Genomic DNA, 25,802 nt, shown 5'->3' with positions numbered 1-25,802 from the left:
GGGAATCTCAATGAGTACTCCTGTTGAAGCCATATGTAACGAGCCGGGCTTCATTACTATGCATACTCGGTGCAAAACTTGTCTTAGTATATATTATTTTAGATAGTAGAACATTGTCGGAACCAAAATAACATTACGGTTTTGATAAAATATTGAGCCTAGATGCTCCATTCGGCATTTTGGGGCAATGGCTACAAGATAGCAAAAGGTTTCATGATGAAATAGGGTTTGTAGCAGAGTATCCAACTAATATTGGTCTGGATATTAAAGAGTGCATAAAGAAAGCAAAGAGTGGGACAGAATGCACAATATTGAGCACTTATCTAATAAGTGCACCTTTCCTAAGTATATTACTCAAGGATTTCCAGCTGGTGTCCCCATGAACTATATTTATAAAGTACGCAACTCCAAAGCACATAGTTTTATAATGAGGATGCGTTTTGATCAACTGCCAACTTTTGAACGCTGTGGGGCTTGGATAAGCATCCTCGACAGGCAAAGAATGTATTGCATATTTAATAGTGACATTGAATTTGCTCGCCACTTGCTAACATCATGTCCTCAATAGGAAATGCTTTACAGCGAAGGCAATAGCAGAACGATTACGGTTTTGAAAAAATTTACAAACGGATCAATTCTGGGCACAACTTTATTCAGGTACAAACCTAAAATGGAACTGTTAATTACAAAACACAATCTTAAAATTGATCGATTTATATATGTTGGTTTTTAGAAATTTCATCAAGAAGTTGCAAAATGAATATGAATTTTAGGATGTATTTTAGAAGTCAAATGTATGTGAAATATATTTTTGTGCATTTTAATTGTTCTGTTTTATTCTGATTATGATGCTACTTTTGCATTAACTTGGGTTATCTTTACCAATAAACCTAAATAAAAAAAGTTACAAAACTCTGTCTAAAAAGCCATTTGCATGCATTGCTGTCACATTTTTTTCACTTTTCATCTGGTGGTACAATGACTTTAAGTCTAAAGTGGAAAACAACTCTGCCTCTTTTATTGTGCTCAGTAATTCCATTATGTTAGAAATCAGATGTCGATCATGCCCAACACAATTGTTGAGAGCTCTTAAGCATATGCAGAGTCTACGTTTTCCATTTGTTTTCCTGACCACTGCCAAGGGGGAGACACCCATTCAGATGCCTCCACTCTTTCTAGGACTCCTTGTTCTTCCATCGTCTGTAATTTTCTTTACTTCTTCTCTTTCAGAGGTGTGTTTCAGACTTTCTGTACTATTGGTACTGATCTTCCTTTAACCTTATTACATGTTCAAATCCTTTGAAACACCATCATTGACCACCAAATGCACCCATCGTAGGTTCATATCTCCGCCCAAAGCTTCAAATATGAATACAGCTTCCTCACCGCTAAAATCCAATTTGATTTCTAAAATTTCTGATGCTACCGACTGAGCAGCAGAGATGCTTATTGTTGAAACCTAACTTTAACCTTTGGCTATTCGATCCTTGAATTTCAAACTTGCCCAGAACCAACCTATTAGATTAATTCTTCTCCAGCCATAGGTTCTATTCTTCGAGCAAACATTGGAACGCCATAAGAGTGTACTTCGCACCCGGATCAATAAGCATCTCTAAAAACATAAGGTTGCCGTGGGCTTTTCTGTATAAACCGGTTCATCTTCCATGATTAAAGCTTGGTTTGCCACTCTCTTGGCACCCTCCACAACAAAAGTACTTTTATGTAGTTCCCAACATGGGTCCCTCTGCAAAATCTGTTGTATGATTAGCAATTCTGCAGCATTTAGCGAAATGCCATCTTTTGTTGCAAATTTTGCAAAACACTTTAGGGGCTAGACATAAATTGCTAGTTGATGTGGGAAAAACGTCCCCATTGGAAGTGTTTTCTCCCGTCATCCTTCTCATTGCGTTGCACTTTGTTGCATCTTTTCAGGGTTTTTGCTTTGTATAGCTAGCACTTCTGTAGTGATTTCGGGATTGGGTTCACTTCATCTCCAAGTTTACTTATCCTTACTCCAGTTCTTGAAAACATTTGCTGGTATGTTCTACCTCCGTGGTAATTATTACTTCGTCTAATGTTGGATTCCCTTTAGCCCATACTTCTCTCGCTTTGTCTTCTTTACCTTCCAACATGAACTGATCCATGAGTCTCTCTTCCATATTGCTATCAAACTCACATTCATTTAGACCATTTGTCATGAACTGAGTCAGTGTAGGTAGATTCTCGAATTGTTACGGACCATAATCTCCTGAGCAATGCATAATCTTCTGAGCAATGCAGGAATAATGATTTTTTCGCTCACTTGCATAGTTTTTGTCTTGCACTGCTTGCACAGTGCTCAAAACACATTTTCCACTTCTTCCATTGTATGGCGGGTTTCCCTTGAGAGGGAAAAAAGAAACTTGGAGGTGGCACTCCTTGCATGACACATTCCTTTATATTCACAGGTTCCTGAATCTTAGGTATGTCTTGACAGGTTATCTTGCCTGCCTCAGCTGCTGCAGTGTCTTACTTTTCCTTGTCCCTTTTCAACCTTTGTGATCTTAACCTTATTATCCTACGTGTACCTAAATCAAATGTTTGTTCTACTTGTGTCTTTTACTTATAGTCCTGACTCGTTCAAGCTGCAATGCAACATTTCTGCTTGTCCCCTTAACGAAAAGGGCACATTGGATATTGCTCCCTTTCTGTGCTGACACATTCACGTTGCAGCGGCTACTCTTTCGAGGTTGCTCTGCAACGTCGAGACGCTGGTTGTGCGAGAATACGCGCTCTCGCCGGATCATGTCTGAGTAACGCTGGGGTTGTGGGGATGCTAGAGGAAGCATTACTCTAGCACTCTGCTCCTTGCGCGCGCGCGCGTGCGTGAATGCGTGCGTGCGTGCGTGCGTGTGGCTTCTCATTCTTGACGTGCCTTCCGACATGTCGTTCGTTGGTGTGAGCGCAAAGGTTTGTTGCTCGCTGTGCTCCCTCAGGGCTAACATGAGACCTCTCGTCGCCTCATCATGCCTGCTCATCACTCTGCCTGCATGAACTTTTGTAACCCACTGTTAGTGCAGTTATCAGACAATCATTTTGCTGAGCTGGAAGTTCGATTTGGTCTCGAATGCGGCAGACCGGAGGGCAAGCAGATGTCAAGTTGAGGTCGAACCGAAGGTTGCTTCAGTTCAAAGTGTTGTGGATCATGGAAATCACCAGGTCCGGTTTGACGGTAAAGGTTTGACGGCCATGGTTCGACAGCATATGGGCGGATTTCACGATGCGCAAGCCAAGTCAGCTCAATGCTGTGCTTGAAAGTCACAGTTCAGAAAAAATACCTTGGACGATTCAACTGTATCGCTGAAAAAAAGGCTGGAGGTTCGAATGGCGGTTTTCTTTGTTCGAACCAAAGCAACGACGCGCTCAGCTGAAAAAGTGGCAAACAAATGTACAGCACAGCGGTTAGAAAGCCAGTGACTGCCAAAAGCTGATCCGGAGGGTCTTGTTTGTTTGAACATGCTCAAATCACAGTTTGCAGCGGTTTGATGATGAAATTGCAAGGATCCTGGCTCTCAAGTGTTGCAAGTCCAACTCAAGGGTTTGTTGGGCAAGAGTAGTCCTTGATCTCGGGCTCCCAAACCCAGCGAAGGCTGGCACAAACCTGCAGGGGTCCTTCATCATGGTGAGGGCATAGGTACCAGTATGTCTGGCAGAGATGGAGGTCTTGCTCAAGTAGCAGGTCATCCCAATATTCCCTGGGGACGGCTAGGGAGCAGAGCTTGCCTATGCCTTGGGTAACCAGTCTTCACTTCATAACTGGAGGACTTTGGAAAGGACTGCTCTCCCAATAGGATCCAACAAAAAATATTCTTCAATGATTGAAGTGCAGAGGTGAATCAGAGAAGGAGTGGGAGACCTCCTTTTAAAGGCAACAGCCCACATGTTATTGGACTAAAACAAGCCTGTTTTAGGGGCCCAATCCATGGAACAAGTGGACTTTGCCTTCTGACATCATATCCAAAGTGATTTGTGTTAAAGTAAGTGGGGGCAGACAGGAAGGAAGAGAACTCTAGAGAGAAAACAAGATGGTTGGACCTTCCTCCAGCTTGTCCGAGCTCCCCATCTACATGAACTTCACCCCTTCCCTTGTCAATAGCATCAAAGGCCACTTTGGAATGCAGAACCCTGGTTTGAGGCTAGTCCTTTTGGGATGGTTGTGCTCTTTGATTGCAGTTTTCTCCTAACAGTGCTGACACATGTACAATATCATAATCATGCGGCTTATATAATTATGAGATACTAGCCACCTAAACCTAAAATCTGGTATGGTTTATATTTAACTGCTAGCAGGATAATAACTCACATAGTTATGTGATTTTGAGCACAGGGGTGCATGTGCTACATGCAGCCCCTATGCTGAAGAGAACTGGTGGTAACTGCAGCTGTCAAGAGGGCACCTGTGAGCCCTGAATCTGCTCTGTGCCACGGGAGCGCAGGTCCTGCAGATAAATGGTACCTATCCAGCAGGGCACAGGTGTACACTATGCTTTTGGCATGGAGTTTAGGAAAAGGGCAAATTGACAAGGGGGGTCCTGGGAGTCTCTCTGCCAGACATTAGTCCTGGTTGCGAGAGACTTACCCAGAGTCTTTAGCTCACTATCTTTCACAGAGAAGAAATATCCTAAACATATCAGTCTTTGTCCTGCCCTGGGGCAGTCCAGCACCGAAATGCTAGGCAATTCTCCTCTGAACAAGAGTACCAACAGCATCCCCAGACACGTGTTTCGGTCTGGTTGGACCTCATCAGTAGGGAGGAGCTGTGCCTCTCTAAGAATAGTGAACAAGGGGTCCACGTCTGGATTCCCCTAGTAACTTAGGGTGAGACCCAAAGTTAAATATGCAAATTGACAAGGGGGGTCCTGGGAGTCTCTCTGCCAGACATTAGTCCTGGTTGCGAGAGACTTACCCAGAGTCTTTAGCTCACTATTCCCAGGAACCCCCCTTGTTAATTTGCATATTCAAGTAACTTTGGGTCTCACCCAAAGTTTTATTTATTTGCATTTGTTAAGCGCACTTGCAGCCCATGAGGCATCGAGGCGCTGTTACAGAGGAAACACAGATTAAGATCTTTGTCTTAGTTACGTATTTATAACGCGCTTAAACACTCGGAGGTTTCTAAGCGCGGACCCGGGGATCGAACCTGTTGTTGCTTTGTGTCGTCTTGCTTCCAAGACGCGCATGCTGCCGCTGTGCTATCCTCCCGGGAATCCAGACGTGGACCCCTTGCTCACTATTCTTAGAGAGGCACAGATCCACCCTACTGATGAGGTCCAACCAGACCGAAACATGTGTCTGGGGTTTCTGTTGGTACTCTTGTTCAGAGGAGAATTGCCTAGCATTTCGGTGCTGGACTGCCCCAGGGCAGGACAAAGACTGATATGTTTGGGATATTTCTTCTCTGTGAAAGATAGTGAGCTAAAGACTCTGGGTAAGTCTCTTGTAACCAGGACTAATGTCTGGCAGAGGGGCTCCCAGGACCCCCCTTGTTAATTTGTTTAGGAAAGGGGGACATGGTTGGCAGGTCACCCTTTCTGAGATCGAATTACCTGCATCATTTTGAAAGATATGGCATTTATAGCACGCCTATACACAAGTGTTTCAAGGCGCGACGAGGCAAGGGAGGGAGAACACAGGGAGGACTGGACAATGATCCTACTAGGCAAGGTGTCATTTAGATCGCGCAAGTGCATGGGAAGGGGGCAGGGACAGTGCAGTACATGGTAAAAGATAAGTAAAGTAACGGCCAGCATGTGGCAAGTGCATGGGTAAGTGCGGACAACAGGTGTCGAGGGCTGGTAGGGGGACTGTAGGGATACAGAAAGTCCCCAAGTGTGGGGGTTGCCAGGTGGGCAGTGCAGGTGTGAGACGCTGGTGTGGGGAGGACCTGGGCCCGAGATTGGAGGGTGTCCAAGTAGCCAATGCAGTTCCGGTTACAGCCAGGTGGTCAGCAGAGGAGAGGAGGAGAAAAAGCAGAAGCAAAGAGAAAGGTTTTGAGGTGCTTCCGGAACCGGAGATGGTTCTCCTCAAGTTTAAGGGAGACAGGGAGGCTGTTCCAGACAGAGTCCCCAGCTGTGGAAAGAGATCTACCACCAACTCGTAGCTTGGAGAAACGACTGACCCTGAGGGAGTTGGAGACGGATGAGCGAAGAACTCGAGAAGGAAGATATTTAGGAAGAGAGAGTTGAAGGTATTGAGGCCCCAGGTCCTCAGAAAGCCTTGTGGACGATGCAGAGGGTTTTAAACCTAATCCTCACAGCCACTGGGAGCCAGTGCAGAGATTTCAATCCTGGAGCGATACGATCCCTGGGCTTGAAGCCAAGGACAAGTCTTGCAGTCCTGTTCTGAATAAGTTGCATAGGGCGGAGAGTAGAAGCAGGCAGATTTAGAAAGAGGCTGTTGCAATAGCCCAGCCTAGAGAGAACCAGAGCTGTGGAACAGTGAGCTTCTGGGGGAAAGGAATAATACCTCTGAGGAGGTGTAGGTGGTGGTGTGACTTCTTAGAGACGTCAGAGATGTGAGGAAAGAAGAAGAGTGTGGAGTCGAAGATGACCGTGAGGTTTTTTGCCTTGCAGGTGGGAGCAGGAAGAGGGCCAAGAGAAGCTGGCCAGAGAGCTGAAGGGAAGGAGGGAGCGGGTGTGCTGATGAGGCGAATCTCTGCCTTACTGGCATTAAGGCAGAGGTAAGTGGCAGCACACCACTCCTGGATAGCAGACAGTCAGAGATGAGGTAAGGAGAGGAGGAGACCAAGGGTAGCCTGAAAATGAGCAGAGTGTCATCCGCATAGCACTGGAAGTTGGGCCGAGAGCGGCAATGCGGTGGGCAAGGAGTGCCAGGTATTGGTTTAACAGCCAGTGAGAGAGGTTAGACCGCTGGGGAACACCACAGGTAGAGAAAAAGATAGCGGAGAGGAAGGACATTGGCATCCATTGGGCCTGTCTCTTCGGGCTGAGATGCAACGGAAGACTGAGCCAGTATCTTCAACATAATATCCTTGAAGTCAGCCCTCACGTTGGGTCCAGTCAAACCTGTGCAAACAAACCCTGATAGACACCTCTGCCGGGCCCTGGGAGGGTTCTCTGACTTACCACCATTCAACAGATGGAATTTTGTGGCAGTGATTGTGTGTTGTAAGATCAGGGTTCAAGAAAACTCCATGGATCTGGATGCAGGACTAGCTGTGGCCAAAATGGAAAACTCAGAGTGGTTCTTGAACTGGAGCCAACCATTGAACCCACAGAGTTCATGTGGGCAGACTGGAAGACAACATGGCTGAAGCAGAGGGTGTGCCAACATTGCTTTGCAGTTTCCATTCCCTTGTAGGGATATATGGGGCAGAAACTTCCTGCAACGGAGTCCAACATGTCCTGAAGGTCTCCTACCGGCTCTTTTAAGGCTGCAGTCTCTGGGTGGCAGAGACGGGTCTCGTCTGCTCCTAATTAGGCCTGGTCTTGCATGGTTCAGCCATACTTCACAGAATCCAAACGTGAAAGTTTGGTAAAACCCACGTGTTTGGACACCAGACTGCGGGTCTGTTCTTTTTCCAGCACCTCAATGGGGGGCAGTTTGATCTTGCGAAGTATCCCAGTAAATAGCCGGTTGAGCCCCATACAGGGCCTACAAACTGATCTCTGTTCTGATAAAAGTCCTTCCCTAGCAAGGGCAAGTCTCATGCCTCCCTTGCTTTATATACAAAGTATGCCCGGTTGGCATGTCTCTGTCAAAAAGTGTTTACCCGTTACCAGCCTGTAGCTTAATGAGGTACAAGAACTGGGTACAGCAGGAGTCCCCAAGGAGCCTCGGACCGTAGGCTGGTAGATTTATGTTTTGATGAAATAGGGTCTGTGTGGCCGCTCTTGACAAGTGACGCCTTTTTAAGGCATCCCTTGCGTGATGTGCCGCTGGAAAGAAAAAGGTTCACTTACCTTCAATCTTACTTCTTCGAAGTTGCAGATTTCCTGTGCAGAAGTCAACTGGAAGTGTGCGAGCCTCCGCTGAAGTTAACTGTGTGGAAGGGTGTTGCACGTGTGCAGGGCACGGAGACAAACTAAAATAGGTTGCGCAGGTTGGCAACCCGCATAACTTGATACATTTGGCATAGGTGCAGAGGACCACTCTTTACAATTTAGGTGCAAGTCACACAGCATTCAGAAGAGGTCCATTCCAATCGCATTCTGAAAAAGGGGTTGGGCAGGGCACAATGAAGGACCCATGCAGGGAGTTGACCTTGCACATGCATGCACGTGGAAAGTTCCATCAAATGAAAATTCTGCTGCTTGGCAACAGACCCTGGTCGCGTCCCCATTCCTTGGAAGATCTCCATTAGAAGGGAGGAAAGTGAACAGGAAGTAAGAATAGGTTGAATTATGCCATTTCTACTACGAACAACGGTCGTTGAGGGTGGTTCAATGTAGGTAATGGATAATTGTACAGAGGTAGGCCACAGCTAGCTCCTCAGACTTCCAAAGCATTTGCGACATCAGATCATCAGCTATTAAGTAACTACTGGATGGTATTTGTACTCTAAATACTTGTAGTGAGAAAAAAAGGATTTATCAAATGTTGCCAAATACAGATGTTTAGAAAATTAAACAATTACCCAGATAGGCATTCTATTTCTTAATTGGTTTTGGAAATTAAAACAACACCATCAAAAACGTGTCACAGGATTCCACTCCTAGGCAGACCTAGCCAGTGTTTATCAATATTAATAAAGTTCTCATGATGGACAAATGTAATTTCCTTCTATTTATATTTTACATCCTAACTTGGAATCAGACAACTGTGCAAGAAAATAAACATGCAATAGCTGCTTGTTTAGTGAGGTCAAAGTACCAGGGGCCACTGAAAACGCCAAGCCAGAACATAAGCCTACCAGTAAATTATTTATTTATTTTAATTAAGTGCATTTTGGTTAAAAACATAAAAACTTCAGCACTATATTAGCATATCAAAAAATGTAAATTAAAAATACAAAATCAATATTTCATCATTAATTAACATAAACAACTCAGAAAACAGCCAAAATCTAACCCAAACAATCAAAAACAATCAAAATATTAGCAAAATCAATCAAGCATGTTCATAATTCATCTCTTACACTAAAACATCTAAAAATAGGGTTACCTAGATCCTTAATGTATCTGTTAAAAATGACTTTCTTCAATAATCTCCTTCCAAATGTGAAAGACCTCTGCAGTGATTACCAGAGGCTTCCCTCCTTGGAGGGTACTTCAGAATTGATCTGAATCAAACCTTGAGATGGCATGTACAAATATACCTCAACAGTACATATTATTCTTGTAGTATATTACATGCAGGAAGTAGATGTCTACTATTCTCAATTGAAAGACCACACAGGTGGCAGTGTCTAGCCTTTGAACATGGGCTTGTAGTCTTCAGAACTCCTGAGAATATTTGCGAGTATGGGTATACTCTCATCTGCCTGCCTTGACGTCATCTGCTCAGGTCTACTTTCATCTTCAACTTGGTCACGTGTGATTTGGGCTTCAATTCTGTATTTGATGGTATTAAAACGAATAGAACTTGGCACTCATTGTCTTTCAGCTGCACCTTGGCTCACTCCTATCACCTGTTCACCATGATGTTGCCATATATCGTATCCCCTTTATATATCTACCTGTATCCCCATATATATCTGTATCCCATATATACCTATATCCATCGTGTCGCTATATATCCGTATGTCGCTATGTACATCCCCACTGTCCTGCTCACGTGCCTGGTCTCAGGCGCTTATACTGATAACCACCACATCACACCCCTACGCCGACTCTACTACACATCATCATTCAACCAGAACACAGCTATACCCGTTAATTCGGCCTAGCTGTTCACATACGAACACGACTCCATGATCACCTCATCACCCTAATAAAACGCAGCTAGCTGAGCACATTCCAGCTAGCTGTTTGCATAGGCGTTCCCCAGGCCTAACACAGCCAGAACCCAGTCTAGGTGTCCACCCACCAGACTGAACACATCAAACTGATTTCCTCAGCACCACACCCATCGCTAGGAAGCAGCCATCATCCAACAACTACACCAGCTACACACATATCCGGTGCACCCACGCACCGTACAACACTCTCTATGGACTTGAACTACGGTTCCCAAGGGCGTGAAACCTACCAGCGCTTTGAGATCATACCAATGATACATAAGGCGCTATACAAATGCAAAGTAACATAACATTATCTCTTTACCTATACCGCTCCATTCGCCAGTGCAGTCCAGTGTTGGTAGGATGTTGAGCCGTAGGTAACTAATAAATCGTCTCAGATCACTCGTACAGAGTTTCAATAGATAAGAGCATGGCACCCCCTTAGGGAAGCCCTGCTTAGTATACTGTTGATATATTTTCTTATGAGACAATTTACCTAGGTTTTCTGTGCGATCCCATGCCAAAGTTTAGAGAATGTGGGGAAAGAGAATTTGGCTGGCAGGGCAAGATCACATTTCTAGGTGAATCATCACTGTCTTCTTTAGATCCTGGCATAACGAAATATGCTCATTGTTACTTTCATTTTTTGCAAAGAAGTATAGTAGTGTATTTCTCTCACTTTTATCCTTGCTGAGTGCAAAAAAACAACTCAGCCTATTAACCATGAAGCTTGTAATAAAGGCAAGTATAGAAAGTAACTATTTGCTTTCAAGACGATCAAACCAGGTTATCATTTTCAATGGAAGGGACTTCGGACCATAGAGGATACACGGCACAATGCTGGTCCTGTATATTGCTAAAAAAAACTAATCCAGTCTGGAAGTTAGGCAATAGGCCTTGTTTTTTTTACCCAGAGATTGAATTTATGCAAGATTAACCCAGCAAAGATTTTATAGCTCAAGTTCATCAATGCTAAACATCTGTAATTCGATGGATCTGTCCTACTTCCCTTCCTAAATACTGCAATGATTATTGATTCTTTCCAGCTGGAAGGAGTGGTTCCCGTTTCTAGGATTCTGGCAAAGACCACTGCTAATACCTGAGCCCAATGTGTTGAATTGTTTTTAAAGACATTAGCTAGGCGATCAGGTCCAGGTGCATGGGATCCCTTAATTTTTCTGATAGCCAGTAAAATATCTATTTCCTTGAAACTCTCTGTGCTCGGTTTACTTGATAGGTACATTTAGCTGTCTCTATCGCAGAGAAGGGCAACATAATTATTGATGATGTAATTCACCCATGTTTCTTCCGATATGGGGTTGAGAACCAAGGGAGTGTCGCCTGATAAGTGCATTCGATAGCTATGCCAGAACTTCCGCCTATCGTTTGTCTTTAATAATGTGAAATGGAATCTCCAGTTGGTATTATTCAGACATATTTTATGATTTCAAAACCTGTTTTTTTTACTGAGTGTGCAGAGTGGAAACATCTCTTTGTTTTCCCTCGAATGTCCACTTGTGGTTACGTTGTAGGATTCGTATTGCCTTACGAAGTGCTCCTTTCCTTTTCGCTATGTTGACATAGGCACAGTCCCTGTTCTTTTCGTCGAAGTCTGTTAATTATGTTTCAGCTCAAGAGTAGCATAAGGTCCATTCTTAGATTCCCGATGCCAGCAACTGAAGGCAAACATCAAACAGTGCTGGAACTTTGTCAAACGTCATGAACTATACTGCTTTTGATTACTGCAAAAACCACAGAGGCAACAAAGTGGGACCCTGTACAGATTTTTCTATCTCAATTTAATTTCCCCCACATACTGCCTATAACGTTTAATACTTGAGTATCCACTGGGTTTAACACTATATAAAAACAAAAGCACAATACCTTGCTTATTGCAAAAGAAATTTGGATCTCTGTGAAAGTTCAGCCTGTTTCTCAAGCAGGTGCACAACTGAGAGAGGCAAGACACAGCTTCAAGTGCTAAATAGTGTTTTTCGTCTCTTCCAAACGCCAACTTCATCAGTGAGAGAAGAGACTGCAAAACAAAGAAAAAATGACCCCACATTGCAGCAAATAAAGCTTTTCCTTACTGAAAAGCTAATGAACATACCTAGAGGACAACACCATGCTCTGAGCCACTCCGTTGATACCACCAAACGTTGCATGCTTAAAATCTACAAGGCTTTCAAAACATTTTAGACTCAAACAAATGAGAATCATTTACGTATTCTGCAACAATGGTCTGGGGAAAAGATCTCTTACAGTGCATCATTGCAGCATCGGAAGGTATTTACACAATGATGCGACACAAGACATCTGCTGGACCAGGTCAAAGAAGAGCTTTGATACAAGCTTGCTCATAAAGCAAGGTCCTCTAGACTTCAAGTGCATTCTTTCATATTGGCCAATGACTCTGAACTCCGAAAACAAAAGAAGGGACAGGAAACCTCAACCAATCCCACCGTTTTATTTTTTAATTAAAAAAAAAATGTTTTTTAACCACCAGGCCAGTCACCCGTGATGAGCCAATGGAAACCAAACAGTCCATTGTTCCTTCTCCTCTAGAGAGTAAACCAAAATAAATCAACATGCCCTAGACCTGTATTGCAGGTTACTCCCTCTGCAATTGTGCAAATTGTGTTGCGTCCTCAAGGTTTCAGGTTTAAAAAAAAAAAAAAAGGATACCATGCATCAACCATCCCTAGCTCACCCGTTTGCTGGAATGGATTTCTACTCTCTCCCTAAGTCAAAGCAATAGCCTATTGATTGTCTACATCGGTTTGCAGATTTAACAATATATGTTAAACACATGAGTGGGCCCAGGAGCAGAGTAACTTAATTAACCAGGCCTTTGTCCAGTACCATCACATACCAGTATTACAAATGCATCAACAAGATGCCAAGGTGGTGGCCTATGGAACATCTTTGTTTTCGGGTCTGGTGTGGTTTTAGGTATTGTAGATGGAACCCATAACCAGGAAAAAGGCATAAACGGCCATGCACATTGTTGTGGCTGCCATGATATGATTTGATTAATGATTTGTAACGTGCCTATACACAAGTGTTTCAAGGCACGACGAGACAAGGAAGGGGGAACAGAGGGAGGACAGAGACAACGCTCTTACTAGGCCAAGTGACATTGAGATCGCGCAAGTGCAGGGGAGAGGAAAAGTGCCAGGGGAAAAGGGAAGGGGCAATTCTATACATGGGCTCAAAACAATAAGAAGTGCAGGTGGCAGGTGCAAGGGTAAGTGCAGACAGCAGGTGTCCAGAAAGTGCAAGTAGGGGGGGGCTCTAGGGTTACAGATACAGACCCAAGTCCAAGGGTTTCCAGGAGGCAGTGCGGGTGTTCAACTGAGCAGGCAGGGACCTGGGCCCGAAATCAAAGGGTAGCCAGGTGACCAGTGCAGTATCAGACAAAGAAATCAGCAGGGGAGAGTTAGAGAGAAGGCAGAAGCAAAGAGGAAGGTCTTTAAGTGCTTCCGGAACCGGAGATGGTTCGCCTCAAGTTTCAGAGAGGCAGGGAGGCTGTTCCAGAGGGAGGCCTCAGCTGAAGAAAGATCTACCATCAAGTCGTTGCTTGGAGAAGCGACTGACCCTGAGGGAGTTGGAGGTGGGGAGCGAAGAGCTCGAGTAGGAAGGTATTTATGAAGAGAGAGTTGGAGGTATTGAGAACCCAGGCCACAGAAGGCCTTGTGGACCATGCAGAGTGTCTTGAACTAAATCCTTGCAGCCAGTGGGAGCCACTGCAGAGATTTCAGTGCTGGAGAGATACAATACCTAGGCTTGAGGCCAAGGACAAATCTCGCAGACCTGTTCTTCATGAGTTGCAGAGGGCGGAGAGTAGAAGCAGACAGATTTAGAAAGAGGCTGTTGCAGTAGTCCAGCCTAGAGAGAACTAGAGCTCTAGAGACAATGAGCTTCTGGGGGAAGGAGAGGAAAGGAAGAATACCTCTGAGGAGGGGCAGTTGGTAGTTTGACTTCTTAGAGACGTCAGAGATGTGAGGAGAAAAGGAGAGTGTGGAGATGAAGATGACCCAGAGATTCTTAGCCTCACAGGTGGGAGCAGGAAGAGGGCCAAGGTAGGCCGGCCAGAGAGTGACAAGAAAGGAGGGTGCAGGTGTGCCGATGAGGAGAATCTCTGTCTTACTGGCATTAAGGCAGAGATCGTTGGCGGCACACGACTCCTGGATAGCAGACAGTCAGTCACAGATGAGAAAACGAGAAGAGGTGGCAAAGGGGAGCCTGAAAACAAGCTGGGTGTCATCCGCATAGCACTGAAAGTTGGAGCAGTGAGCGGCAATGCAGTGGGCGAGAGGTGCCAGGTATTGGTTGAAAAGCCAGTGAGAAAGGTTAGAACCCTGGGGAACACCATAGGTAGAGAGTGAGATCGAAGAAAGAAACCTGGGAGGGTCGATCAGAGAGGAAAGTCGTCAACCAGGCCAGAGCCTGATCAGCGATATCCAGGTTATCACAGAGACGGTTGTGCAGAATGGCATGGTTGACGGTGCCAAAGGCAGAAGGGAGATCGAGTAAGACGAGTACTGAGGGGAGATTAGAATCAAGGTTAGAGAGCAGGTCTTCACGGATGTTCAGGAGCGCAGTTTCCGTGCTTCTGGCTGCTCTGAAGCCAGACCAATGGTCATGGAGACAACCAGCAGATTCAGTGTGAACATTAAGCTCGGAGATGGTGAGCTTTTGCAGAAGCTTGCACAGGAAAGGAGTGATGGAGATTGGGCGATAGTTAGGTGGGCAGGAGGGGTCAGCTGAAGGTTTCTTGAGAAGAGGGTGCACAACAGCAACTTCACGGGGAAGGGAAGGCTCCAGTGGCAAAGGAGTGGTGCCGAATTCAGCCAGGGCAGTAGCAATGGTGTCAATGTGGTCCTTGATGGTTTTGGAAGAACAGGGAAGAACATGTTTTGATGAGACTTTCATAGATCGGTCTTGTCTAGAAACCTCGTCAGGGGAGAACAGAGGAAAGGAAGAGCAAGAGGGAGGAGAGGTGGCCACAGGGGGGCCAGAGGTAGAGGAGAGGATGAGAGGGAGGTCAGGATGCCCTGGGTTTTAGAGATGAAATGAGAAGCCAGGGCTGTGCAGAGGGCCTGGGAGGGGACATGTGAGGTAGAGACTGCAGCCGGATTGGCCAGCTTCTTGCAGATTTTAATGAGTTTGGTCGAGTTGTTAGATGCCGCAGAGACGCGGGCTTGGATGTGGGCTCTTAGTGCGAACAGTCGGTATTGCCTTTGGAGCAGGTGGCAGGCCAGTTTGTCAGAGAATGCGCGAGAAACTAGCCATTTCCTCTCAGCCACCCTGCACTTACATTTAAGGGAGACGAGGTCAGAGTTATCCCAGAAGTTGCACTTGGCTTTGGGCTTCAAACAGATCCTCATGCCAGGGGCAAGAACATCAAGAGTATCGGAGATAGAAGTGTGGAGCATGGAAAGGGTCGTGTGAGGATGTGAGTCAGCCGGAGGAGGGGGAGAGAAAGTGGCGGCGAAAGCCTCAACTGACACATGCTTCATGGGTCGGATGACCGAGAAGGTAGGTGGCAGTGCTAGAGTTGGCTAGGCCTGAGGGGTAGAGAGGGAGAGATGGGAGGAAAGGAGAAAGTGATCACTCCAGGATAGAGGAGCGGTGAGGGGGATAGAGAGGGAGAGGTCTGAGGAGATCGGAACATCCAGAGTGTGCCCTGCAGAGTGAGTCTGGCCAGAGGGGAGAATAGAAAGAGAGAGTCGCAGAGGTGGCAAAAGAGTCCACAGGAGGGACAGGAAACATCCAGGTTAATGTTAAAGTCTCCAAGAAGTTGAGTGGTCAGAGAGAGAGAGAGCCTGCAGACAAGTCATTTGAAAGAGGAGTAGGCCTGCATAGGAATGACAGAGGTAGGAATCCACTCCGGGAAGATCAAGGCTACACCCCCTTCGGAGCGGTTGGATCTGGGCATGGAGAGGATCTTGTAGCCATCAGGGAGGAGAGTGCCAAATCTTGCGATAGAGCTGCCCGTGAACCATGTTGCTGTGAGACCAAGCACATTGAGATCAAGTTCTTCCAGGAGGCGGTAGATGTTAGAGGCGTGTTTGACAGCTGAGCAAGAGATGAGAGTGGCAATATGGAGAAGGTTGCCAAACTTGAAAGACTTCCGGGGAGGGGTACAAATCAGAGGTATGCCCTGCGGAGGTGTAGAAGAAGCCCGAGGGTTGGCAGAAGGTGGTGGTGGAGGGGCAAGGTAGCCAAGGAGGAGGCAGAGGGTGGAGGCAAGAGAGCCGAAGAAGTAAGAGAAGGGACAGAAGTAGAAGAAAGGAAATTGATGAGGCGCAGGAAGCATCTATCAAAAGAGGAGAAGGTTGGCCTGAGGGCCTTGGACCAAGACAGTGCCATTCAGGTAAACATTAATTATGAACTCGGAGGAGTGAAAGGGGGCCAGGAGGGCCTCCCAACGGGTACCACCATTAATGGGAGAAGAAGAGAAAGGAAAGAGCACAGACCATATGAAGAGTCCATAGGTCAGGCGAGGGAACGACAAAGAGGATGTCGGTGAGGGTCTGTCTGAAGGAAACACTGGTATAGGTGTCAGCGATAGGGAGGCCCAGGTTGGAGACCAGGATATCCTTTTTGAACTTCCTACCAGACATAGTGAGGAGAGCAGGATAGTCGATAGAGAAGCAGTTTGAAAAGATAGGAGAAACAGAGCGCACCATAGAGTAAGTGGCGGAAGAGGAGAGAGGAAGAGGGGTGGAGGGGAAAGGTGGGGGGAGACACTAGGGAAGATCATATGGTAGAAGGTGCCCTCTGCCCTGTAGCAGAGGAGGCAGGTCGTACCATCGTCTCTCCCCCCACCCATCTAGATATTTGTGTTCTGGAGTAGTAAGATGTGTGTAGGATTCGGAGTTGTATCAATCTGATTTTTGCATCTATGCCAATCTCTCACGGGGACATTAATGCCTCCACCCATTCTTCTGCTTCTAATGTCCCCAGGTCTTGCTCCCATTTTCCTCTAAGGTGTGAGAGTTCCCTAGAACCAAAGGAGTTGATCACCTGATAGAGGGTGGAAATTACCTTGGAGGAGATCCGGTGTGGGAGGGTATTTGCCTCCAGAGGGGGGCATGCGGGTATGTCAGTGAGGCTCTGAAATTGGGCACTGATAGCGTGTGTAAATTGGAGATAACTAAAACGGTCCATGGGCATTAATCTGTGTGTTGTATTCAACGCTTCGAAGTCTCTTAGCCGTCCCTCGTGAACAATATCTGCCAGTGTGGATATCCCTCTTCTCTCCCAGGTGTCAAAGTGGCCCATTCGATGAATTTCAGAAAGGTGTGCGGTGTGCCATAAGGGTTGGGTGAGGGTTGGTTTGCCCTCCCAGCCAATGTGTCTATGGATTTCCTTCCAAATTCGACGGATGTGAAGGGACCCCCTGGGGACCCCCTCCAGATTCTTATTGTCATCGTACAGTATGTGTAGGAGCGGCGGGAGGCCAGTGTCTGTTATTTCGACCCGGATGTGTGGGAGCGTTGGGTCCCCATGCAGCCATTCGTTTGCCACCCCTGCCTGTGCAGCCCATTAATATATGCGGATATCGGGTAGTCCTATGCCCCCCTCCCTCACCGACCGGCGGAGTGTTTGAAGGGCATTGCGGGGCTGTTTCCCTCCCCAGAGCAACGTGCGTAGGGACTTATCGATGTCTGTGAATGTGGCAGCCGGAATTGGGAGTGGGGCAATTTGGAGGACATATAGAAATCTCAGGGGTGACAACATGCTAAATAGTGCCACCCTGCCCAGTAGTGAAAGTGGGAGAGATTGCCAGTGGGAGACGTCATTCTCGAATTTTTCCATTATCGAGTGTAAGTTCAGTTTGAGGAAGTGGCTTGGTCTTGCACTTATCTGTATACCCAGGTAGGTAAAGCCCAGTATCGAGATAGAGTATGGGCAGGGTTCTGGGATCGCTTTGTCTCCCCATTGAACAGAGAAGTATATTGTTTTTTGTGTGTTTACGCAATGTCCCCCGAAGTGTTGGTATTCCTCCAGAGTCCTGGTTACTATCAGGCAGGAGGTTGTTGGCTTGCTCAGGTAAATCAGGAGATCATCCGCATATAGTGAGATGCGTTCCTCACCCCCGTTGGCCAGACGAACCCCGTCCATTGTGTATCTGTACGTAGCCTGATTGCCAAAGGCTCGATGTCGAGAAGAAATAGCAGGGGCGAGAAGGGGCAGCCCTATCTAGTCCCCTGACCCAGCGGGAATGTCCGGGATGATTTTCCATTGACCCGCAAAGATGCTACGGGGAGGGTGTAAAGAAGTTTGACCCATGACAAAGTAATGCCCAAATCTCATATGCTCCATTATATCCCATAGGGCGTTCCATCCCACCGAATCAAAGGCCTTTTCAAAATCGACCGCAAGGAGGGCCAGCGGGTCTGGGATCTCAACTGCCCGGTCTAGGGCCACCCGGATTCTGCAGAGGTTCATTTGTGTAGATTGGTCCGGCATGAAACCGCACTGATCCGGGTGGACCAGAGACCCGATCCCCCCGAGCAGCATGTTTGCCAGGGCTCTGGCTAGTATTTTAGCTTCCCTGTTAATTAATGATATGGGTCTGTACGAGGCACAGCATTCTGGGGGTTTCCCTGCTTTGGGGGTGACTACTAGGTTTGTTTTCCTGAGGTCTGGGGGGAGGTGGCCTTGTTCTATGCTGCAGAGGAACATGCTATGCATGCGTTTTGTGGTTCCGCTCAATCGCTTCCAAATCTCCACTGGGACGCCATTGGGGCGAGGGGTCTTCCCTGTCTGTAGCTGTAATAGAGCTTCCCAGATTTCTTCTTCAGTGATGTCAATGTCTAGTTTTTCCGTTTGTGGTCTGGAGAGTTGGGGGATCGCGATTAGATCTAGAAAGTGTGGGGCGCTTGGTGTGAGAATCTCTTTTGGTGGGGAGTATAGTTTTTCATAATAGTTGGCAAAGGCCTCCACGATATCGGAGTCGCCTGTTAGCATTTCCCCCTCCTGGGTTTGAATGGCCCGTACTTGCTCTTTACTCTGTTCCCGTCGTTCTAACCAGGCCGGAGTCTTGCCAGCCTCGTCTCCCCGCTCATATATCTGGCTTCGAACTTGCCGCTGGGCAGTTCGGGCTTTGTCTAGGGCCCTGTCTTTCAGGATTGCCTGGGCTGTCACTAGGGCATCTTGTGCCTCACTGGTTCCCGCTTCCAGCAGTTCTTCCCAGCGGGTTACTTGGGTCTCCGCTTCAATGATTGCTTCATTGTGCCGTTTTCTGTGAGCAGCTACCAAGGAAATTGCCTCCCCCGCAGGACAGTTTTGTATGCTTCCCACTGCACGGTTGGGCAGGCAACCGCCTCTTCATTTAGGTCGAAGTATTCAGACGTTTTATTAGTGAGCCCTTCCATTATTTCCGGTATCCCCAGATAGGAGGCACTTAGAGGCCAGGTGGGATCCTGCTCATGTTGTATCCCTTTAAGTTTGATCAATAGGGGGGAGTGATCCGTGATCCTCTTGCCAGGAATTCTGCGGATATTAGTAGGTGGGCCATGTTCTTTGGGGTGAAGATATAGTCAAGTCTGGAGAGGGATCTATGCGCATTGGAGCAGAACGAATAGCCCTTCTCTGATGTGTGGATTGTCCTCAATGTGTCAGATAGCCCCATTGCGTCTGCGAAGGAGCACAGCTTGGTCGGGGTGTCTACGACCCTGTTGCCCCTGTGTTCTATCCTGCGCGATTTCCATGACCTCATTAAAGTCCCCACCAATTGCCCACGAGTCCGCCCGTTCCTCTAGCATTATGGCTTGGAGCTCCGCCGTCAGCGTGGGGGTTGTGTACACTGCAATGCAGCCCCAGGTCTCCCCCCACATCTCCCAGAGTGCCATCACGATCCTGCCCCAAGGGTCCATTCTCACTCTTTTGGTCTTAAATGGGACCTGCTTGTGTAGGAGGATCAGAACTTCTCTGGAGAACCCTGCTAGTTATGTGTGTGGGGTAGTTGGATTTCCTGGAGAAAACAAAACGCTGGTGGTACCTATTAGGTGAGTTTCAGTGATAAATGCAACATCCGGGGAGTGCCGGTTAAGGTATTAGAGTACCAGTTTTCGTTTTATACCAGACCCCAAGCCGTTCACATTCGAGGTCAGCAGGGAGATGTGTCTCGTTTGTGCTACGTCTGCGTGTTTCCTACAGCCTGGTGATTCTGAAGGATGTGGTGCGTCTTCTATATCCCTGTCTTGTGCAGTGTTTTGCTCTGTTCCGGGCTCTGGTGACCCTTCTCTATCCCTCTCGCTGTACTTTCACTTTTGTGTACTTCATATGCAAACCTTGAAACTTAACTGTGAATTTAAGGTCAGCTCAGTTTGAGTATAGGTGGGAATAAATGGGCCCGTAGTAGTGGCATTCCGATTCCCTTTTCTTCTGCAGATTACACTGGTCTGGGGTGCCTTTTGTGTCTTTGAGCCTTTTCCCTTAATAACTAGAACTCCCCCCACCCTGCACTTGCCCAAACCATAAAACTAAATTGTGTGGGTGGTCAGGAGGACCAGCTGATCCAACTCGTAAAACTTGTAGCTACTCTGAATTTAGAGGGGAGAAGGCGGGGGGAAGCTCCTTTCACCTCCACCCCGCCTGGGCCGCCAGGCCTCAAATTTTCTTCCAGATTCCTGTGAGCCTCGTTCTGTGTAGCTGGGTTCTCATGTGGGCCTCTTTTTTGCCGGTATGCTGGCCACCCCGTCCGCCCCCCTCGGTTGTGTAGACTGTTCAGGAGTTGGCGGATGCCCTCATCGATCCTGCGGGGTGTGCCTCCTGTCGGGCGTGGGTCCGAGAGTACCTGCGTTTCGAGCCATTCCCAGGTCTCCCAGGGGTTGTGGAACACATGGACCACACCTTTGTAGTACACTTAGAAGGTTGATGGGAAGAATAGCGCATATTTAATGTTCAGAGACGTCAGCTTCTTTTTGACGGAGTCATGCGATTGCCGTGACTTCTGGACTTCCCTTGTGTAGTCAGGGAAGAAACCAATCCGGTTGCCGTTGTAGGTGATTGGGCCCGTTGCTCTCGCCATCTGGAGGAGCGGGTCCCGGACTCTATAGTTCATGGGTTTAGCGATCACTGTGGGTGGGGGGGCGCCAGGAACCAGTCTGCCGGTCGGGACCCTGTGCGCTCTTTTCAATGGAAAAGAATTTTGAGAGTTTTTTCGGGGCCATCGGGTCTGCTAACCAGTCTTCCAGGAAGAGTTCCATGGAGGGTCCCTCTTCTTTCTCGGGCAGGCCGAGAATGCGAAGATTGTTGCTGCAGGATCTTCCCTCGCTGTCCTCGGCTCTGTATTCCAGGAGGGTGATTTTTCGTTCCATTTGTTCCAATCAGTCCCTTAGGTTTAACAGTGTCCTCAGTATCGGATATTCTTTGTTATGTGTCTCCTACCCTAGAGGTTAGGTTCCTCAGGTACTGTCTCAGGAATGACACCTCGGAGGCCAGGCCGTCATTTTTTACCTCCACCGAGGTCCGGGAGTCATTGATGGCTGTCATGTCTGTAAGCAACAGGGCCGGGTCCATGTCCCCACTTATGGCGTCGTCTTACCCCTCGTTTGTCGGTCCGGGGCGCCTTGCTGGGTACTTGTTATATATATTTGTCTATTTTGTTCTGCATCGCCCCTCTGCAGGGTAGGTCCTTCACCATTCTTGGTTCCATCGTAGTTTCTCCCTTCGAGTTGTTCCCTGGACCTTGGGCCATTGTGCTCCAGATCTTCTTTGCGGTATGGTCTCTGCTTATCTTCTGTGACCAGAGGGCTCCCTGTACGGGGTGGGCAACGTTTCCGCAGGTTTGTTTTGCTGGTGTATCCCCCTCCAGATTATTTCCAAGGCTGTAGGTCGTTATGTCCTGTATCCCCGGTGGGGGGGGGGGGGGGGGGGGGAGGTCTATTCAGCTGGTATGTCCCCTTCCGAGCTGTCCGATGGACCAGGGGTCGCTAGATCATACGTCTCTGCCTAGCTTCAGTGTCTGGAGGGTTCCCCATTTGGGGTGTGCGCCCTGTCTGCCAGTCTATACTACTGGTGTTCATGCCTGCTTGGGGTGATGGCCGCAGGTCTTCTGTATAGCCGGGGTCCGTCCGGGCCAGGGCGCCAGACAAGCATTTGTCAGCCCGTGTTCCCAATGGTTCAGGTGTGCATTGCTTTTAGTCTCCTGGGGTGTAACACCTGCCCCGAATTCTATGCCTGTCTGGAGTGCAGACCCAGTGTTTCACTGGGGTGGGGTGGCCTCTGTCTTCATGGGCTGCAGTAGTATCTAGCCGCCGGGGCCGTAGGATCAGTTCACCCCCCCCTCCGTTACCCACAGGTATAGCTGGCCCCGAGACCTACCTCCACCAATGCCAGTTGTGTTAGTGGGGCACCCCTCAACCCAGGTGCCCAACCGCTCACTCCCAGCGCACACAGCAGGCGCCGGGGAGGGGGAGCCCTGCACAGTGGCTGCGTGCAGGTTCAGGTTGTCTGGCTGTGACAATGTTGTAGGTTCTGGCGGTGGTGTTGGTCACCAGATGGGGGCCCTGTTGGCACGGTATGGACCTCCAACCACCGGTGGGGGATGGGCAGCATGGCCCATTGGCACAACGTCCTTCTCCAAGGTAGGTGTCTTCCGCCGGTGCTATCAGCGGGTTGTGGAGTGGGGTTGCCACACCATGCGCCCAGCCCCAGCTGGTATAGGAGGCCCCCAGCCTTATCCCCACTGCTGCTGGTTGCGCCTGCGGGGCACCCCTCGACCCGAGCGCCCGGCCGCTCGCACCCAGCAGGCGCCGGGGAGAGGGGGCACCTGGTGGCGGTTTGTTGAGCCCTTTTTCATCCAGTTTCCGATTTACTAGCACCCCTAGATATGTTATGGAATTCACTATTTCAAGCCGTTTTCCTCCCACTCTCCATGTGAATCCACAATATTTCCTTTTGCGGGCCGACTTCATCGTCACTATCTTGGTCTTTGCCACATTGACCTTCATGCCATTTTCGGCTAGATAGTTTTCAAATGACCCAATGCGCAGCTAAAGGCCAATGGGTGTTAAGTTCAGAAAGACCATGTTGTCCGCAAATAGGATCCAGGTTACTTCTACCAAACATATTCTTGGGGAGAAACCAGCAACATTTTTCGGAGATCCGTTCAGATCAGCGATGTATAGGCAAAATAGCAAAGGAACTAGGGCACAACCTTATGTAAGCCCTCGGAAGGTCAGGATCTTCCTAGTAAGAAGTCCTTTCTCTGATAGTCGAATCTTTACCGAGGTGTTAGAATACAAAGCCTCCATGGACTCTACCAGATCGAAGGGACCTTTACAAGCTCGTAGCTTGGACCATAGTTTTTCTCGGATTACACCGTTGAACGCCTGCTCTATGTCCATAAACCCCAAGTATAAACAGGTTTTAGTATCCAAGGCCTTCTCTTTAAGAATATTAATAATAAAGAGGTTGAGGGGAGTCCCTACTCCCTTGACAAATCCAGTTTGTCTCGGGTCCAGGATTCCCCTTGTGGTAGCCCATGCCTTTAAGTCTCTCAACAACACTGTTGCAAACAATTTCACCACTGAATCTAGGAGTGCTTCCTTTCATGAAGATGGGAACGATGTTAACTTCTATCCAAGTAGATGGAATCACCTTATTTTGCATGATCTAGGCGAACATAGTAACTAAGAGTTTTCCCCATAGCCCCTTATTTTTTTTAAAAGCTTGATTAGATAGCCCATCCAACCCCGCCACCCTTGATGAACTCAGGCTACCAATCATCCTCAGGGCTTCCTTCTCATCAAACTTGAAATTCCAGCTTGGTGCAGTAGCATCACTTTTCTCCCTTTCCACCCCACCAGGATACGCAAATAGGGCAGTATAGTGGGAAACCCATGTCTCTTCAGAAACCATACTTATGGAGTTACCAGCTCTAAAATTGCCCCCATTATTTATCAACTCCCAGAGGTTTCGGGTATTCTTTGCACAGACCATTTTTAGCATGTGCTCGGCATCCCTCTGGGCTCCCCCTATTCTAGAAGAAATTAGCCCGTTTCGATATTTTTGCCTTGCTTTTTGCATTCTTCCCTTCTTAAATGGGCCTCCATCACTCTGGATAATTCTAAATGAGGTTTGCATTTCTCGTCTCACCATCACAAGGTCCAAGTCGTATATATGTTTCCGTGCCCAATTACCTTTTTCCTTACTACTAACTTTCCAAATGTATTCCTTCAACATTCCCAGGTATTCAACATTATTTGGTTGGGCTTTGGTAAGAGTTTTGTACTGACTAGTAATTTGAGCAATGTCTGTAGCTTTCAACCTCAAATGGTTTTTACCCCATTCCAGCTCTACTTCACCCATTTTCTCCAAGCACTTTGTTGGTTCTAATACAGAGAATGAGATTGCTAACAGGTCGTGATCACTTGACATTTGCTGTAATATCTCAAAGCGATTCACCCACTGCCTAAAATGCTCAGATACAAAGCAATCAATACAGGATTTTTGAGCACCACTATACCAAGTACCAAGTGCTTGGAGTACACACTCCAGGGATATCACCCTCAGTTTGGGCGTTCAGCATATACATAGCTCTCCCATGCATGCCCAGCATCCATTTTCGAGCTCTCTTGTCCCATTCACACTCTAGCAAAGGAGAACCTTCCTTGTAAAGGACTTTGATGTTAAGGTCCCCGCATAGAATTATCTTAGTGTCATCCCAATCCCTAATCACCTCATCAACTGCATTGAATATAGTCTACAAATTTAATTTCTATGGCCATATTGACTCGCCAAGATGTTAAGGCGGTAGGTGTCAACAGTTCTTCTCCAATGCTCTTGTTAAAGTTATGATTTGGACATAGGGATTGGGGTGCTCTATCCAAGTAACAGTTAGACCCGATCCCATTTTGATCAGTCAAGAGTCCTGAAAATGGACGACTCATAATTCCTTTTGGAGCCGGGTTTAAGTGGGCAACAAAGCCATCGCACAATGGCACTGAATTGTTCCAAAAGCAGGGATTTTTCACTAAACAATGCTTGAAAGCCTTGCGTGTTCCATGAGGCAATTCTGAGATCTTTCAACCGGGCTTGGCTATTAGTCTATTACCTTCCAGAGTTTCCCAGCTAGCCAGTCCCACACACTTGCTCTTTGCTTGCCTCATCCAATTCCTCTCTGTTCAGATTTTGCTTTTTTTTCTGGTTTTCGACTGTAAACCTTAGTGGGATAAGATCCTTTTTGGAGAAATGAAGAAGCTCTGACTTCATCAGATTTATAGGCTAACTAGGGATTTTTTCTCCTGTTTTAATAAATGTTGTTCTTGTGTCTGTCTTTTGTTCTTTAATTCTGTCGCCTCATTCCAGTTTGTTCTAATTGTCTCTTGGTAATCACTTCTGTCATATCCCAACGGGAGGAATCTTTAATTTAGGAATAGCAGGTGGTTTTTCGTGGACTGTGAGGCCAGATGCAGAACAACCCAGTCTGTCTGCTTGTCTAGAACATCTTCCACAATTTTGATATCTGCTGATATCTGTCTTTGTGGGAGGATGCAATTGAACAGTCTTAAGACATTTCCTCTGTTTAATATCGTAGTCTTTGAGCCCTCATTGACTCTTTCCAAATTGCTCTTAGGGCTGCCAATTGATTTCAAAGTATCAGGGGCTCGTTGTTTACTTTTATTCTTCTGTTATAATGTTCGAGCTGCCATTTCCCACCTTTGAGGCTGGAGCTCACCCCCCTTCCATGGACGTTTTGCCCAGTTGCTTTGAGGTTTATCTTTCTTTTTTCCTCCAATGTATCTCACTGGGTCTTTCAGAACTGGTGCAGGCAGTTGCTTGGGAATAGTTTTTTGCTTTGATGCACTCAGAGGTTGAGTTGCTAGAACCATTAGGTTCT

The 25,802-nt window shown here is 47.2% G+C and overlaps 1 protein-coding gene across 1 annotated transcript in view; it reads right to left on the bottom strand.

The window, feature by feature from the left end:
• Positions 1–25,802, bottom strand: part of RTTN (rotatin) — a 2,784,523-nt gene that overhangs the window by 2,449,427 nt on the left and 309,294 nt on the right. The window contains exon 8 of the mRNA XM_069620779.1: positions 11,825–11,975. Coding sequence (XP_069476880.1) covers positions 11,825–11,975 — 151 coding nt within the window. The remainder of the gene's footprint in view (positions 1–11,824; positions 11,976–25,802) is intronic.

This window comes from Ambystoma mexicanum, chromosome 5q (assembly GCF_040938575.1).
Source record: "Ambystoma mexicanum isolate Mex_15411 chromosome 5q, UKY_AmexF1_1, whole genome shotgun sequence".
In the NCBI taxonomy this organism is placed as follows: Eukaryota; Metazoa; Chordata; class Amphibia; order Caudata; family Ambystomatidae; genus Ambystoma; species Ambystoma mexicanum.
This window is presented reverse-complemented; position numbering and strand designations above follow the sequence as displayed.